This window comes from Gadus chalcogrammus, chromosome 2, assembly GCF_026213295.1.
Source record: "Gadus chalcogrammus isolate NIFS_2021 chromosome 2, NIFS_Gcha_1.0, whole genome shotgun sequence".
NCBI lineage: Eukaryota > Metazoa > Chordata > Actinopteri > Gadiformes > Gadidae > Gadus > Gadus chalcogrammus.
Window position 1 is genome coordinate 8,218,916 of NC_079413.1, and position 16,645 is coordinate 8,235,560.

At 43.8% G+C, this 16,645-nt stretch overlaps 1 protein-coding gene across 1 annotated transcript; it reads right to left on the reverse strand.

Moving 5' to 3' along the window:
* Positions 1-901: 901 nt before the first annotated feature.
* On the reverse strand, positions 902-16,586 carry fmnl1a (formin-like 1a). Its single transcript, XM_056578929.1, has 25 exons — positions 15,995-16,586; positions 14,536-14,619; positions 13,908-13,994; positions 13,669-13,742; positions 13,492-13,572; positions 13,182-13,325; positions 12,385-12,493; positions 11,764-11,840; positions 11,573-11,666; positions 10,757-10,831; positions 10,536-10,646; positions 9,853-10,002; positions 9,263-9,364; positions 6,997-7,606; positions 6,678-6,799; positions 6,134-6,336; positions 4,909-5,143; positions 4,710-4,778; positions 4,272-4,352; positions 3,880-4,009; positions 3,424-3,587; positions 3,016-3,117; positions 2,825-2,926; positions 2,289-2,403; positions 902-1,854 (listed from the first exon to the last, which is right to left on the reverse strand). Exons 1-25 carry the CDS (start codon positions 16,175-16,177, stop codon positions 1,790-1,792), a joined length of 3,369 nt encoding a protein of 1,122 aa, XP_056434904.1. The 5' UTR covers positions 16,178-16,586; the 3' UTR covers positions 902-1,789.
* Positions 16,587-16,645: the final 59 nt, after the last annotated feature.

Consider the following 16,645-nt stretch of genomic DNA (forward strand, 5'->3'; position numbering starts at 1 on the left):
TAGCCCTTTATTAGCCAGTAGCCCAGTTTCATTTCCCTCCATCGCTGAATGCCCCCCGCAACCGCTCCGACTCTGAACAATGGTCGAGCATCACAGCGTTGCTCCATGAAGACACAGCAGGCTTACCAAGCAGGAACCAAACCTGTGCTATGGGGGCTTTCCTTCCTGCTGTATGGTTTTTGTTTTTTGAGACGAGAGGGGAATTCATTCCTCGTCGTTTTCATTTTGTATTTGACTCACTCCTATAACGGAAATCTTGGTGGTTCAAGCTGTATGCCTGAGGCTAGCCGTGAAACATGCACACTGTGGAAACTTTATGGTAGGTAGGAGGTGGGGTTTGATTCATTGTGAGAATCAAGGCCCTCTGATAGGTTGATGTAGACTTGTCTGGCTTTAATTCTCCTCTCTATTCCAACAAGGTTTGAGATGGATGAGGATGGATGTGAAGAATGTAGGTGTTGTTGATCGACAGTGGGAGCTTACAGAGGGAACCGACTTTTCCCCAGGGTCAAATGTTGTTATTCTTTATGTTCCACAGTGAATTTACCAACAGGAAGTAACAAGACAACCGACAGGAAGTCCTTTAAACATAACCACAGTACAAACATGGATTAAGTCAAGGGAATCGTATTAATTTGTAATGTTCACCCGTTTCTTAAGACCAACCTTACGTAGTATGTGTATGAACTTTTTACATGAGTGTGTGGATGTTCCAAAAAACTTGGCATCGGAAAACATCAGTGAACAACAAAACAAAATCAATGTGTACATAGACCAAGTCATTCCTAGCAAGCTCAGCAATGTCTTGTCCAAAATCAATTTTTATTAATGAAAAAATAAGACCATGGGTACTAAAGTATATACAAAAACAATGCATGTATAGTCTCAAGCAATTGCACGGTGCAGTTGAAAAATGTTGTCTATGTGTTATCAAAAAATATATGAGAGAAAAAGTTGGAGAAAATTAAGAGGTTTTTAATATTAATGGTTCACAGGTGTAGAGAATGAAACATTATTTCGGTGTCTGGGACACAGGCATGCTCAGTCTAATGTGTTGATGATGATGACGATGATGAGGAAGATGACGATGATTTGAAGATAATGACAAAGATTGTGAAACTTAAGTAATGCGTGAATGGAAAGTATTAGAGCTTCAACGCACCCCAAACTTAAAAAAAAATCACCAACTGGTGTAACTCTTCCCATGGAGGGATTTTCTCCCATTTTTTGTAGATTAGTGTGATATACGAACAGAATAATATTACCGAAAATAGATCTATCATATAAGAATATATAAAATTTAAAAAGCCTACCGATACTGGAGATAACTAATTTATCAGTGTGGATGCCATGATGTTCTGTGAGAAACGTGTGTTTTTCTTTCCCTGTGAGAAGGTTGGCAGTGGAACTCTGCCTTCTTTTTGTACATAATTTGCTGTGTTTGTGTGTCTTAATAAAGTGCAGCTCTCTTGTACAGTCCTGGCGTCTGACAGCTTTTTGCCTCTTAATCAGGAAGGGGGCCTGTCGCCCATAATACAAAACAAGATTCATTGGCAAGGGATGTAAAAAAACTTTATTTGTATAAAATGCTCTTAATCAAGAAATTCTTCATTTAAAGCGCCCAATTCATAATATGTACATCATTCACAAAACCGAATTTGGCAGTATATATGTATAATGTCACCTGCAGCTTATCTTAAGTATAACAACAAACACACTAGAAGAACAAGTACTGTACACAGTATCTACAGTACACCTCCAGATCACGTGTTGTGTTTTGAGTGCTGGTTCAGGGCTCCGGTTGCTGTGCAGGCCGCCGTGCGTCCGTCCTTCTGTAGGGAGTGTTCCTCAAGTCTGAAGGAAGACAGAAAGCAAACACAGATAGGTTCATTTACACAGAGCTGGAGCTTCATTAGAACACAGTGTATGAACATATATTTTTTATATATTTAGAAATACAAGGAAATGTACGTACAACACAAATCACTTCCATGAAATAATTGTACGTTTACATTCACGTATGAGGAATATCTCACGGTCTGTTGCTGATACAAGGCAAATACATAAAATATACAACATAAAACAACTTTAAAAGGATATAAAAATGAAATATAGATGAGTCAATGTATACCCTGATATGACTCGTCTACAGAGCAGCTACAACAACAAAGAGTATGATTGGAGGAGGAGGAGGAGGGGGAGGAGGAGTGTGGGCGGAGCAACGAGATGTTGGGGTTGGTGAGAAGTTAACGTTGGGGGTGGGGGGGGGGGGGTCACCTGTGTTATACCTGTAATGATGTCCTCCAGTGCGCCGTCCTTCCCCTCGCGAACCTGAGGCTTCACCTGCCTCTTCTTCAGCTCAGCCATGAAGTCCATGGGAGGCATCTTCTGGTTCATGGGGGACTGCGGTCGGTGCGGAGAGCGGGGTTCAATGGTGAGCAAGGTACAGGTCCAAACACATGCACACGAGCCCTGACTAAGGAGTACATTACTTAATCCGTCCACACTACATTCTGAGGCATTGTTTTTTTTATTCACATCGTTTAAATGATTGGGTGCATAAATGAAGACAGCGGTTGTGAAGTAAACTAAAAAGGTTGTTCGAATGTGACCACTGTTTTCCTACTATTGATACATACTAATGATACCATTATGCCAGTTCACTGATGTTGATGTTAATGATCCATGATGATAATGGCTGAACGTGAGGGAAATGGAAGCTACTAATTTCAAAAACTCAATGGCAAAAGTTATGGTCAAAAACAGGAAAATAAACTAAAGGAACTGATGCAATAGTATGATGTCAATATTTTTCGTGGGCTACCTTTGTTGAGCCAGCTTTTCTGGGAGAGGGAGAGCCTGAGCTGTTACTTTCACTGCTGTCCAACTCCGCTTTCTTCTTCTGCTCGTTGTCCTTCTCGGCTTTCTGCGATCCCACCCAACACAGAGACTCAGGAAACATACTGAATGCTACCATTATGAACCATGTGCAGCTTTAGCGCCAACCACACTAACCTTGTAAGCCTTCATGAAGCGGGCAAAGGTGGGGAAGAACATGGACGGCTGTGTGTTTTTGGGGTTCTCTCCAAAGTACTCCACCACAGAGCCATACGCCTCCTGAGAAAGACAAGAACACACAAGACTGTGGATTAATGACGGTTTATAGCATTGGTTCAGAATTGGAAACTTTGCATCCTGGTGACTTCAAGTCAATGCAGGTCAGGGTTTCAAGACCTGCTCAACAGAGGTCAACGGGCAGTTCTGGGAAAACTGGTGATCAGACCCAAGACCTTTGGGCTAAAGGGCTATTTTAAACCCATTTCTTGTTCTCAATTCGCCATGTTTAATACTTTGTAGTGCTGTTTGGCAAATAAAAAAGACACTATATGAATAAAGTGGATTTGAAAGGAACTGGGCCCCAACCTGTGCCGTCTTGCCGTCTTTCACCAGCAAGGCCAGCTGGTTGCTGTTGGTCTTCACAAAGTCCTGCAGCACCTTGTTGTCCTCTTGCACCAGGAACTCCTTCTTGGTCATCTCCATGCCACGCTCCAGAGCAAGGATGTCCTGGAGGATGCCGTCCATTGACACTAAAATACGATGGCGTTAAGCGTTAGAATAAACAGGGTATTCGTTGCCTACAAGGAACATCGAAGGGAGGTCCTTTTTTGGGCACGGGCAGAAAAATAATTAAATGCATTTGAGACATATTTATTTCTCTCTGATAATAACATCAAATAAATCACTTCAAATACGTTTTGGCATAACAGCAACTTGTATCCAGATAAAGTAAACATTCGACAATGGATCAGTAATTGTTCATTAGAGCTTGGCATGATTTTTTGAAAGTGAACAGATGCAAAACGGGTACATGTGTGTTACCCAGTGCGGCCTTATCCACAAAGTGTAGCTCGGTGTGGAAGGTGGCCAGGTCCGGGTACTTCTCCAAGATGACCGTGGTGATGAAGTGCAGCAGGGTCTGGGAACGGTCTGTTGACTTGGTCTCCAACAGCTGAGCGGTCGGGGCGGGGGCAAGCCGAACGTCAGAAGAAGAAGATAGTGATTAAAAAGGAAGCACTTTACGAGAAAGGGGCTCAATCAAGAAGGGAGGCTGGTGAGTCGAGCCGCACACGTAGGGGAATGCGCCCCGCCGTTTTCCTGCCATTTCCCGCCTCCCTACACTGTCCTTTCCTTAGCGGCTCAAAAAGCCCATTTCAAATGTGTTTGGAGAGAACAAATGAACGAGCAAAATCAGGGAGAGAGAGGTGACTCACGAGATCCAGGCTCTGCAGTCGGAAGCCACCTGCCGCGGTCCTCTTGCTGCTATTCATGTAGTTCCCGAAAGCCAGGATGATCTGAGAGAGAGAGAGAGAGAGAGAGAGAGAGAGAGAGAGAGAGAGAGAGAGAGAGAGAGAGAGAGAGAGAGAGAGAGAGAGAGAGAGAGAGAGAGAGAGAAAAGAGAAGGAAAGAAAGAAAAAAGAAAGAAAGAAAGAAAGAAAGAAAGAAAGAAAGAAAGAAAGAAAGAAAGAAAGAAAGAAAGGTTTACAGATGGTGTTAAAGCTAACTGATGTAATGGTGGTTAGGGTTATACATCATCTACTAGGGTAAGGGCTAGGAATAACCCTAACCCTACACCTAACCACGGTGCTACATAATAATGTCCATGACCGCATAGCTTCCTTAAAACACCCACCCCTCATACTCATACTCACTTCCAGCATTTTCTTCAGCTTGGGCGAGGACTTGATGGACATGGACGCAGATATGAGGGAGTCCAGTTGCTGTGAATGACACGCGACACGTCAAGAAACCAGAGCAGACACTAAAGCCTGAACGTCTGCGCAGCAGCACACGGCGAATCAGGTTCAAGTCTGACAAAAATGTGAAAAAATAGATGAAAAAAAAACGTACCGGCTGCAGCCGTTTCACCGTCTCGGGGAAGTTGCCCATGAAGGTGAGCGTGCTGATGCGCTGACTCAGCCGCGGGATCCTCCCGAAGCGGAGCATGAATCGATCTTCGTCCGTCAGCGCCTCTATTTCACGGCCCTCCTTCTCGTAATTGACCAGCAGCTTCATCTCGTAGTCCGACGGGATGAAGCGCTCCAGCAGCTCCAGGAAGTCCAGGCCCAGCGCCTGCTGGTTATACCTGGGGGGGGGGGGGGGGGGGGGGGTATAGGGAGAACCCACAAGGGACACACAGAGTTCACTAGCTGGGGAGGACAGTATGGGAAGAACCCACAGGGACATACAGAGAGGTTGGTAGGAGGTGAGGACCGAGAGGCACACAGGGACATACAGAGAGGTTGGTAGGAGGTGAGGACCGAGAGGCACACAGGGACATACAGAGAGGTTGGTAGGAGGTGAGGACCGAGAGGCACACAGGGACATACAGAGAGGTTGGTAGGAGGTGAGGACAGAGAGGCACACAGGGACATACAGAGAGGTTGGTAGGAGGTGAGGACAGAGAGGCACACAGGGACATACAGAGAGGTTGGTAGGAGGTGAGGACAGAGAGGCACACAGGGACATACAAAGAGGTTGGTAGGAGGTGAGGACAGAGAGGCACACAGGGACATACAAAGAGGTTGGTAGGAGGTGAGGACAGAGAGGCACACAGGGACATACAGAGAGGTTGGTAGGAGGTGAGGACAGAGAGGCACACAGGGTGTAGTGAGGACAGAGGGACAGGCTTTGGGGCTGCTACCTTGGAAAGACAGAGAGACCCACAGACCGGTTAGTACCTGGTGAGGACGGTATAGGAGGAGACCAGAGAGACACAGAGACAGACACACAGACAGAGAGTATACTAGCTGACATACTACTAAACTCACGCACGCACGCACGCACACACACACACACAAACACACACAGTTTAGTACCAAATGAGGACAGTATAGGAAGACCCCAGAGAGACACAGAGACAGAGGTTAGTACCTTGTTAGGTCAGCACAAGAGGCACCCAGAGAGACAGAAAGTGAGAGAGTTAATTCTGCATGAACGGCATCTACTATGGCAGAAATTCAAACGAGCATCCACACGACAACTATTTACACCAACCAATTAAATCCCAACCAATTAAGCAACACGAAGGCAACAGATGTTAGAAGAGCCCAGCGTTAGATGTTGAGAAGCATACGTGTCGATGGCGACGCAGACGTCGTCTGGGCTCATGCCGGCCTTGCGCAGGGTGATGGCCAGGTTCTTGGCCTTGTTGGTGTCCATGAGAGAGATCTTAGTGGGGGCCTTCTGGGCCACCTTCACCTTCAGAGTGGACAGGTCGGACGGGGCACCCTGTGCCTTGGTCTTGAACTGCTCCTCAAACATCTCCATGTTGAGCTCCTGCACATGAACACAAGAAGCCAACATGCACGTGGTTGAATTTGCGTCAGGGTTAAAATTAGGATATTTAAATTCATTTTTAATTAACTTTTTAGTAAAGGCTTTATAGTTTGTAATTGTTTTGAATTTCATGTATTTTATATTATGGTAGTTTGTGTTTTTTTTTATTTTTTTGTAGTTTGTAGTTAAGGAGAATGTCTTGCCGCATTTAGCAGTAACATTTTTAATGTTAACTTCTAAGTCAATTTGGAAGAAAAAAAATTCTTCCACTAAATGTAAAGGTGATGCTAGGAATCGGAGGATGGTTTTGGGGTCAAATCGGAGGGAAAATGGCAGCTTACATCCAACACCTGCTCGTCATCCAGCTCGTTAAAGACCGTGCCTGTCACCTGGTTGGGCTTCAGAGCCTGCCAGTTTAACAGGGGCATGCGGAACTTAGTCTGGATGGCCTTCCTGCTCTTAACTATAGAGAGGGAGACAGAGAGACAGAGAGGGTTAGATAAAAAGAGTCAAAAGAGGAAAAAGAGAGGGCAAAATGAGATAAAAAACTGACAGAGAGAGAGAAATAGGAGCAGACCAGGATAAAGGAGCAGTACACTTGGGATAGTCTATGATCATTTCATAATGTACTTTTTCACCCTTGAGATGGAGTCTCCTTACCGGGCACACTGTTTGGAGTGGGGGCCATGAACCCAGGTGGAGGTGGGGGCGGAGGAGGTCCACCACCGGGTGGGGGAGGAGGCGGGGGTGGTCCAACACCCGGTGGGGGAGGGGGAGGGGGAGGGGGTGGAGGCGGGCATCCTCCCGGACCTGGAAGAGGTGGGGGTGGTGGAGGGGGTGGGGGTGAGAAAATGCAGGCCAACCCCGGAGTAGGTGGGGGCGGAGGTGGCGGAGGCAGGGCTGACCCGGTCCCACCCGGAAGAGGAGGTGGAGGAGGAGGAGAAGAGGTAGAATCGACCTCGTCGGCCTGTGGCTGGGAGGGCGGGGCCTGGACGTACTCCGTCACCGTGACGGGCACCACCTGCAGGTCCAGACTGCCGGAGGCCGTGCGCTCCAAGCGGATCAGACCTTTGTCCTGCAGCTCCTGCACCTTGCGCTCCAGCTCCGAGGAGGTGGAGGGGCCCGGCGGGGGGGAGGTGGTGGTGGTGGTGGTGGTGGTGGAGGCCGGGCTGAAGCGCTCCCGTTCTTTCTCCCGCTCCCGCTCTAGCTCCTTCTCCCGCTCCCTCTGCTGCAGGAAGCTGATCTGAGAGCACGACTCCCGCAGGCTCTCCTGCTCACGCACACACAGGACATAAAACACACGACGCGTTAACACATGCACGCACACACAGAACATGAACACACAACACGTCAACACATGCTCGCACGCACACACAGAACATGGACACACAACACGTCAACACATGCCCACACACAACGCATCAACATACACACACACAGAACATCTACTCACAACACATTAACACATGCACGCACACACACACAGAGAACATAAACACACAACACATTAACCAATGCACACACACACAGAACATTAACGCACAACACGTTAACACACGCACGCACACAATGCATTAACATACACACACACACGCACAGAACAAACACACACGTTAACACATGCACGCACACACACACACACACACAGAACATAAACACACAACACATTAACACATGCACGCACACACATACAGAACATAAACAAACAACACATTAACACATGCACGGACACATTGCATTAACACACACACAAACAGAACATAAAAACACACAAAACATTAACGCAAGCACACACGCACACACAAAACACTAACACAAACAAATGCAAAAAACATAAAAAAAACCTTAACACACATAAAACAAACACAAAAGCGTACACACATATACGAGTAGACTACCACAATTACTTACATACACACACGCACGCACAGACAGAATAGAGATACATGCATGCTTAAGGGGCTTAAGTTGACGACGACAATTCCTATTATATTCCTTGCAAAGTTGGATTAATAGCGGAAAAATAGTGAGATTCAACCAAGAAAATCCATTTCCATTAATTATATACGTCGAGTTAAGGTGTCTTTTCCCGTGAAATTTTACGATTAACAATTTAAATGGCCAGCTAAACTCAAAATAGGTCCAGTACAATGTGTTACCAAAAAGATATGGTTAAAGAAATGAATATGTCCTCTAATTAATATGGTACATTTAATGGAGTTGCAAACAGTTTTGTTCGAGTGAGCCATTTTCATATCCATAGTGTGGCTGTCTTTCCCATTATAACTTAGAACGTTATAAATTATAACCCAGGTAAAAGTAAGTGAGCTTCTGCTAAAGCCGCAGCTGACACACATCATAACGTGTACATCAGAGAAAAGCTGTTTGGTAAAGCGAAGTTGCTGCCGTTACTCGTGGTCTTTGGATCTAACTGAAATGATTCACTGACAATGCAGCTCAGTAAGTTTCAGTATTGCCTTATCTCAGTTCCAGCACGCCTACTGTAAGAACTATCGGGGAGATGGCTAAGAGGCTTGGCCGGAAACCAAGACCTGAATGTGCGGAGTTACGCCTTGTTTCCTGTCTCAGTTTAGAGGTATTCGACCACAGACAAGCTAATTTGTGTGAGTCGCAAGCTTTCAGGAGGGGGTTACGTTATACGGTGGATTTGATCAGACACTTTTTCTAAGAATGACGTTGTCCTGACCGGATGATTTAGCTTGTCTTCCCACCAGTTCACTTATTCTGGTTTTGATGGTAATAAGAAAACGCGAAGAAAGTGAAACGCCTTGTTCATTCGGATTTGAGCTAGTCTGCTGTCAAATTTAGGATTACTTGTCTAATGTCTGAATTGTGAGACTATGTATTGCTTAATGAATGCTGTTGTTGGGTGAGTGAAAGCTGTGCATCGCCAACAGCATGCTACCTTGAGCAGCTCAGTCGCCTTGGTAGACTGCAGTAGCTGAGCCTCCAGTTGGGCCACTCTCTCTGTTGCCTGTCTCTCCAGCTCCTGCAGCCTGCTGCTCAGCTGCAACAAAACAGTTCACAACAAGTGCATGTGTTAACACAGAGTGTGTCTGGCAGTGGCAATGAGGTAGTGATTTGGCATCAGTGTGTAAAAATGTTTTTTTAAGAATAAATAAAAATATAACATTGTGAAATTATTGTTTTCCCCGTTCTGAATCTGGGGGGTGTGTGTGTATGTGTTTGTTTGTGAGTGTGCATCCATGCATGTGTATGTGAGTTTGTTTGTGAGTGTGATTTCAAGCATGTATATGTGTATCTATGTGTGTGTGTGTGTGTGTGTGTGTGTGTGTGTGTGTGTGTGTGTGTGTGTGTGTGTGTGTGTGTGTGTGTGTGTGTGTGTGTGTGTGTGTGTGTGTGTGTGTGTGTGTGTGTGTGTGTGTGCATTCATCCGTGTGTGTGTGTGTGTGTGTGTATGTGTGTCTATTCAAGTGTGTTCGTGTCTGTGCGCGTGCGTATGCGTGCGTGTGAGTGCGTGCGTGCGTGGTGCACCTCAACGTTGTGTTGGTGCAGTTCGTCCACATGCTCCATCCCCCCGTCTCTGCACTCTGCGTCCTCTAGTAGCGCCCCCACGTCACACACGTTGTCCAGGTAGGCCTGGATCTGCACCTGCAACTTCTCACTCTCCGTCTTCTTCAGCTTCTAATGCACACAGATGGACACACACACATGATCACACACAGACACAGATAAAAACAAAACACCACCCATAATCACAGACAGAAACACACGCAAGGATTCAGATACTGAAACACACACCACACATCATCACATACAGAAACACACACTGCACATAACTAAATACTGACACACAGAATCAGATACAGAAAAACACAACACACATAATCACATACAGAAACCCGCACACGGATTCAGATACAGAAACACACACTACACCTAATTACCTACTGACACACAGAACCACATACAGGAACACACAGAATATTATACAGAAACACAGACACAGAAACCAGAAAAAAATAAAATCTGAAAAAACCTTGGGGCAGGATAGTGTCTAGGATGGTTTGGGGCACTACTATCTGAAAGCATTTGGGTTCAAACCCAAAATGTGTTTGGTGATTAACGGACCCATCTGTAGGTCAAGTTGCTTCGGACAGAACACTACTAGTATTCATAGTATAAATTGTACATCATAGTCTCTGGTCCATCCTCACCTCCAGATAGTCGTCCAACCCCTGGTGGGTGAACTCATACTGCAGGTGGACCCGGAGGTTCATGTTCTCCACAGAGTGCACCACAATGTTTATGAACTGCATGCAGGCCACCTGGAGGCAGAAGGGGTGTTACAGTGAAAAATGGTTCAAAGATGGGCTTTGTGAGTCATTCGGTTTCGTGTCTGAATGTCTGCCAGACATTGTGGCGGAGCAAGACCCACCATGAAGTCGAGGTTGCTGTCGTCGTTGCTGAAGTGCTCCATTAGCTTCTCGAAGCGGTTCTTCTCCCGGCTGACCTGAAGACATGGGGAAGCAGAGGTTAGCGATCCGGGGGGGACTCAGAGTTTGCAACGGATGAACAAATCAGCGTAGAGAGTGGCGAGTGTGGAGAACAGACAACTGATTAAAAGAGCTGAAGCCCCCGCACAAACACACACACATCATAAGGTTTGAGTTAATAGTGAACATAAGAAGTGTGTTATTCTGGATATGAATATGACAATGCAAAACAAATACAGTAAGGTTTTCCACCGTTCTGAGTATAAACCAAAAGAAGGTAGAAGTGTGACGGTGATGATCGTGATAATGGCAGCACAGCCCAAACATTGAAGAACACACTGTGGTAATGAGTCATTCAGGAAGTAGATATCCTACAGGTCTACATTCTGGATGTGATGCACTCTAAAAAAGATAGTGCATCACACTGAGTAAATCAAATCGAAAATGCTGCCGTTGAGTAAAGGCTGCTAAAAGGGTTCAGACACACAAACACACACACATAAACTGGCATAACATAAGAAGGAAGTATCATGCAGAGGATGAGTATTTGAGCTAAGGGAAGTCTGGACCGATGGAAAAAGTGAAACTATTTGGAGTCGCCAGGCACAGCGTGATGTGGAAACACGAAGTGGAGACACACACACACACACACACACACACACACACACACACACACACACACACACACACACACACACACACACACACACACACACACACACACACACACACACACACAAGCAAACACACACACAAACCTCTTTGAAGTTGTCAAAGGCGGAGAGGATGATATCATGGCCCCCTCTCACGAGACACACGGCTGCCAGCAGCTCCAACACGAGGGCCTTGGTTCTGTCAGACAGAACAAAACGGTAACGCATGCTAATTCACACACGCACACGCACACCCACGCACACGTCGCATGCACACCTGCACCTCATAGACGTACCTGGGATTACTGCTGTTGAGGCCGAGAGTGATTTCGTTGACACAGCTGGCGTGGCTCATCACCTGGTTGAACCCGGACTAAGAGAAAGAGAGATATTGATAAGCATTCTCTCAATGGGAAGGTATGTTTATCAACTGTGCAGGAGCTTTGGCAGTTTGAAAACAGTGTGTGGCCGGCTGAATGTGGCATATCCATCTTAGATCTGTAAAAGTCCCTGCATGTTTCTAGTCGTAGGAAACTTATCTTGGGTACATGTTTTCAATTTGAATAATTTCACAGCAATCATTTCAGAATATAACAGCCATTCATCTTTGAAGGCACTGTGCTGAAAGTGCATTCAATTTTTAGGTGTATTTCAGAACAATCAAGTTCACCTTAAAGAACAGTGACTGTTAGTATTATACTTACTGTTAGTATTTTTGATTCAAGTTTCAATAATTAACATTTAAACTAGCTCGTAGGTTAAGAATGACCTGGACATAACTGCAATTTGAGAGGAGGGGTATCCAGTTGGTTGCAATCTGCAACCCCACTGCTAGATGCCACTAAATCCTACACTCTGCTTCATTAAATGATTAGGTACATACTCAAGGAAAGCGGAACATATGCCTCCAACCATACCTGATAATTCATGATAGCTCTCAGGCACATGATGCACACATGCACATCGTCTCTTTGGCTGGCCAAGGGGGACCTCTTGTAAATCCTGTTGTTTAAAGTTTTACTGATTCTGCAAATGGTCCAAAACAAAAATATACCAAACAGAGATATGTAAATTCATGAGCTTGATATAGCAATTTAGCATAGAGAGACTAGAGTGGCTCCACATATCTGCACATATTTAGGTATGCAAATGCCACTGATAGAAACTTGGCAATTATAATAGGACCCCGGGTGCAATCTTAGTCAGGGGAGGCCCATGTGTAATTATGCAAGACAACAGACAAATCGGTCCATGTCAATTAAAGTTCAGAATCACATTAATACTCAAGTACAGCACGCACATTCATCATTATTAATTAAAATGACATTAAGTCAAATGAAAAACAACTTTTTATGTGCCAAAGTGGAAATGTGTCTTCGTCCAAACTAGCAGCACACAAATGAAGCACTGATATAATATATCAATAGCTGACAGTCTAAATCTGAAAATCTAAACAAAATATTTAGACACTAACAATTATAAAAATGTACATTATTATTAGGTGCCCACTGGAGCCCTGTCACTCCAGGTCAATAGACATATGGAGTTGAAGAACCTAATGTATATAATCATTGTATTTTTAAATCACTTACACAAGTACACAGAAAATGACACTGTGAGAGAAGTGTATTATGGGAACCAAATGAAGGATTTCTTGGCCTCATTCAAGAAAACTCAGTGTTTACGCTACATAGCCAAGGCGACTCCATCGTACCTCACAGTCAGGGCCCGAGCTGCCCTGCTCATGCCATGGGATTGTGTACTGGAGCTGCTCTTATTCAAGTCTTCCAGCGACCTCTCCATCGATTTTGCTCTCTCTACCGGGCTGCCATTGAACACTGAATCCACTGTGTCAAACCTGTTGTTAAAAGACGAGGCACACAAACAGGGCAAACAAACATGTGTCAACTTTTTCAGAAAAATGCAACAAGTTTGAAATCATTTTGGGGAAAAACCTGGGACCAATTAGACCGACTAAAAAACAACATCCAGTCATCAAGAATGGATCATGTCTCCAGACTTACGTAGCCCTCTGTGCGTAGGACAGATATTCCACCAGAATATCTAAACCTCGGTTCTCCTCGTCAAGGAATTCCTGGGCCCATCTGCAGAGGAACACAAGGATCGAAAATAACACAGTGAATAGGCGGGAAAACATTGAAACCACAGATTAAAAAGAGAGGCAGGATGACACTGTTTACCCGATATGGTTAGTGCGCAGGGATATTTCCAGGTCTTTAAGCACCTTTGTCGCTTCTTGGATCGACTTCTTGGACTGAAAGTGGCAAAACAGAAATATAGGTATTTTTAGAGAGTTATGTTGGATTGACAGTTGCCCAAAAAATACTGGCAACAATACATTTATGAGGTTTACGAGTGCATGTGTGTGGATGCGTGCATCTGAGGCTGTGTGCATGTGTGCATGTGTGTGTTTGCCCACCTTGCGGGGGACCCCTCCTTGGTCCTGGTAGAAGCCCTTGATCTTGGTCAGATAAATTGAGGGGGGGCTTTTCACCTGAAAGCGTTCCTGGGTTGGAGGATCCACACAAGGCAGAGCACATTTATTGTGATTCAAAGTTAAACTTCTCTGGCATGTACAGACTGCCATCTAGTGACATGATGTTTCAGATGACCACGCTGTTTCCATGACAATGCATTAATGCCCCATGGTGGTTGCTATACGTATATAAGATGAAGACGTTTTGCTATGTTCAACAAATGTTGACATAGTTGTTATTCATGAGTTATTCATATAAGATGCTACAATTGCTCGATTAACATTTAATTTCATAACCTTTTAAACAATTACCAAAAACAACCCAAAACACAAGTAGGGATCTCTGGTGTAACACTGCTAATTGCCATTTTCTTGCTGATTGGCTGAAACCATTGTACCCTTGCAATTTTATTGGTGGCAACTGGTCCACTGGCAGAAGATATAGTTGTTAAAGTTTGGGGTTGTCCTTAAGGTTGGGTTGTAGTTGGTTTGGTTGGTTACCTTCCAATGATTAATTTGTCTGCTAAAAGTTACAAATATGTTGATGACATTATAAACATTCAAATCTTACCTGGTCGCAGACAAGCTCCCATTTCTTCTCATTGTCATACTGACTTAGAAGCTTTAATTTGTCTGGCGGCAGGTTTATGGAGCTCTGTAAAAAGAAGACAGGGGCTTTATAAACCTAAAAACTAACATTTACTTTAATTAAAATCAAAATTAAGTTATGATGCATATTACATTTGATCAAGTAGTACATGTAGTGTGTTTCCAGTTTAGTTGTTTGGAGCCATATCACTTTATTTTACTTGCATTTAATGGGTACATTTTACGAAACACTAAGATAGCCTTTATATGTGAGGTGAAGTGTGAAACAGAATCAAATTCAACTCTTAAACACATTGTTTGTCATTGTAAGTAATTTCTCTAATTGTCAATGAGTACCGTCTGCTACCTAGTTTTATATAAGATCCTTCTGTTTATTTATTTTTGATAGAAGCAGTTATAATTTAAAAAAACAACAACATTGATGTCCTTCTGGTAATCCAGATAGTATTATTCAGGCCTAACTATTAAGGCACATCTTTTTTAATCAGCATTTTTTTCAATGAGCTGGTGGTTATAGAAATTATTGTGGTAAATGATTGATGTTTAATGTTGATTTTTGTTTTATGAGGAAAGTGCGTAATTTGATTTTTGTATTTTGCAAATATATATTTTGATTAAATAATAATGATGATAATAATAAAAATAATAATAATAATACTAACAAATAAAATAGGGTTCCCACTGATTTTGTAGGACCCCTAATAATAATAATAATAGTTCATATATATTTCATAGCGCTTTTTTTGAAAAACTGAAAGACCATAATAGCAAGAATTAAATCACATTATAAAAACATTATGAAATAGATAGGATGTGAATTAAGGTCAAAATGTATATTATTATTTATTTTGATAAATAAAAAACAGAGATAAACAAAGCTAAACATGATATCAGGAAATGGCATTACCGCATTTTGAACTTCAACCGCCATTACTGTCGCATTTCATTCAAATCTCCAGTTATACTAAATATTGCAGTTTCAAGTATATAACAGTTTGAAACATATTGGTGGATGTCAGTTCTGATACAATTGAATTTTTCGCCAACTTTCCACTTCAAATTTGGCTAAAGAAAGTTGATTATTAATTTGCATTGCCTTGATTTAATGTTTTTTCAGGTGGGTGGAAGGAACTGCAAAAATAAGGATGTTGCAATGCTGGAACTGTCTTTCGGTCTTAAGTTCTCTTTCGTATAAGCTATCACAAGTTGCTCAACTTCCCCTTATGGGCAGCTGACCAACCTGTGGTGCATGAGCAAACGAAATTGTCTAAGTCACAACTGAATTCATGCAAATAGTTGAAGGCAAAAAAAACGGAAAAAAAGACACGAAAACTACTGTAAAAATAACAGGCCGTCTGATAAGTGAATTTAATGACTGGGCCACACGTTTTGCACCCTGGCCACATGTTTCAGTTACTCACCAGAACCATGTTGAAGCGTTCGTCCAGTTCATCTTCTGGTGGCATGGGCAGCTTCAAGGGAGCTGTTTTTTTCTTTTTTGGACTGAGCGTGGGGTCGCTCATGTCCCCTACCTCCACAGGGCTCCTGACGTCCCGGCCCTCCCCGCGGTCCTGCTCCAGGGCCCCGGCAGCCACATTCCCCATCACTAATCTCCACAAGTAATCCAGGAGGAAAACGTTAGGGACTCCTTTAACTGAGAATTTAGTCTAATGCTGTACTAAATGACCCACAAAAGTACACCACTTCACTCAAACCATCTCATATGCTAAGTTCAGGTTTTAAATCCAAGTAAGTCGTGTCCTTTGACCATTTTAGGGTTCCTAGAGAGCTGGACTTCAATTCTTCATTCCACCTATCCTAATCCTGAGCAGAAGCCAAAGATGTTTGTCCTTGTATCATCTCTGGAAACCCGTACCTCTGTTTCGGACTAGTCTACAGCAAAGGACAACCTTATAGGCAGCCTTCAACTTGTGCAATGTGTCTTCACAGACTAGGCTACTAACTACAACTGAACCACTGCTTCTATGGTAACATAAAGAACACAGTGTGAGAGGAAGGAGTGCACTTTTGATACAGCTCAGAAAAAAAAACCGCAGTAGCAAAAAAGCAGA

Coding starts and splice junctions, on each gene's coding strand:
- fmnl1a (XM_056578929.1), bottom strand. CDS start 16,177: ATGGGGAATGTGGCTGCCGGGGCCCTGGAGCAGGACCGCGGGGAGGGC. Junction 13,573..13,668: donor CTGCGCACTAACCATATCGG/GTAAACAGTGTC, acceptor GTTCCTCTGCAG/ATGGGCCCAGGAATTCCTTG. Junction 10,647..10,756: donor ACAGCAACCTCGACTTCATG/GTGGGTCTTGCT, acceptor TTCTGCCTCCAG/GTGGCCTGCATGCAGTTCAT.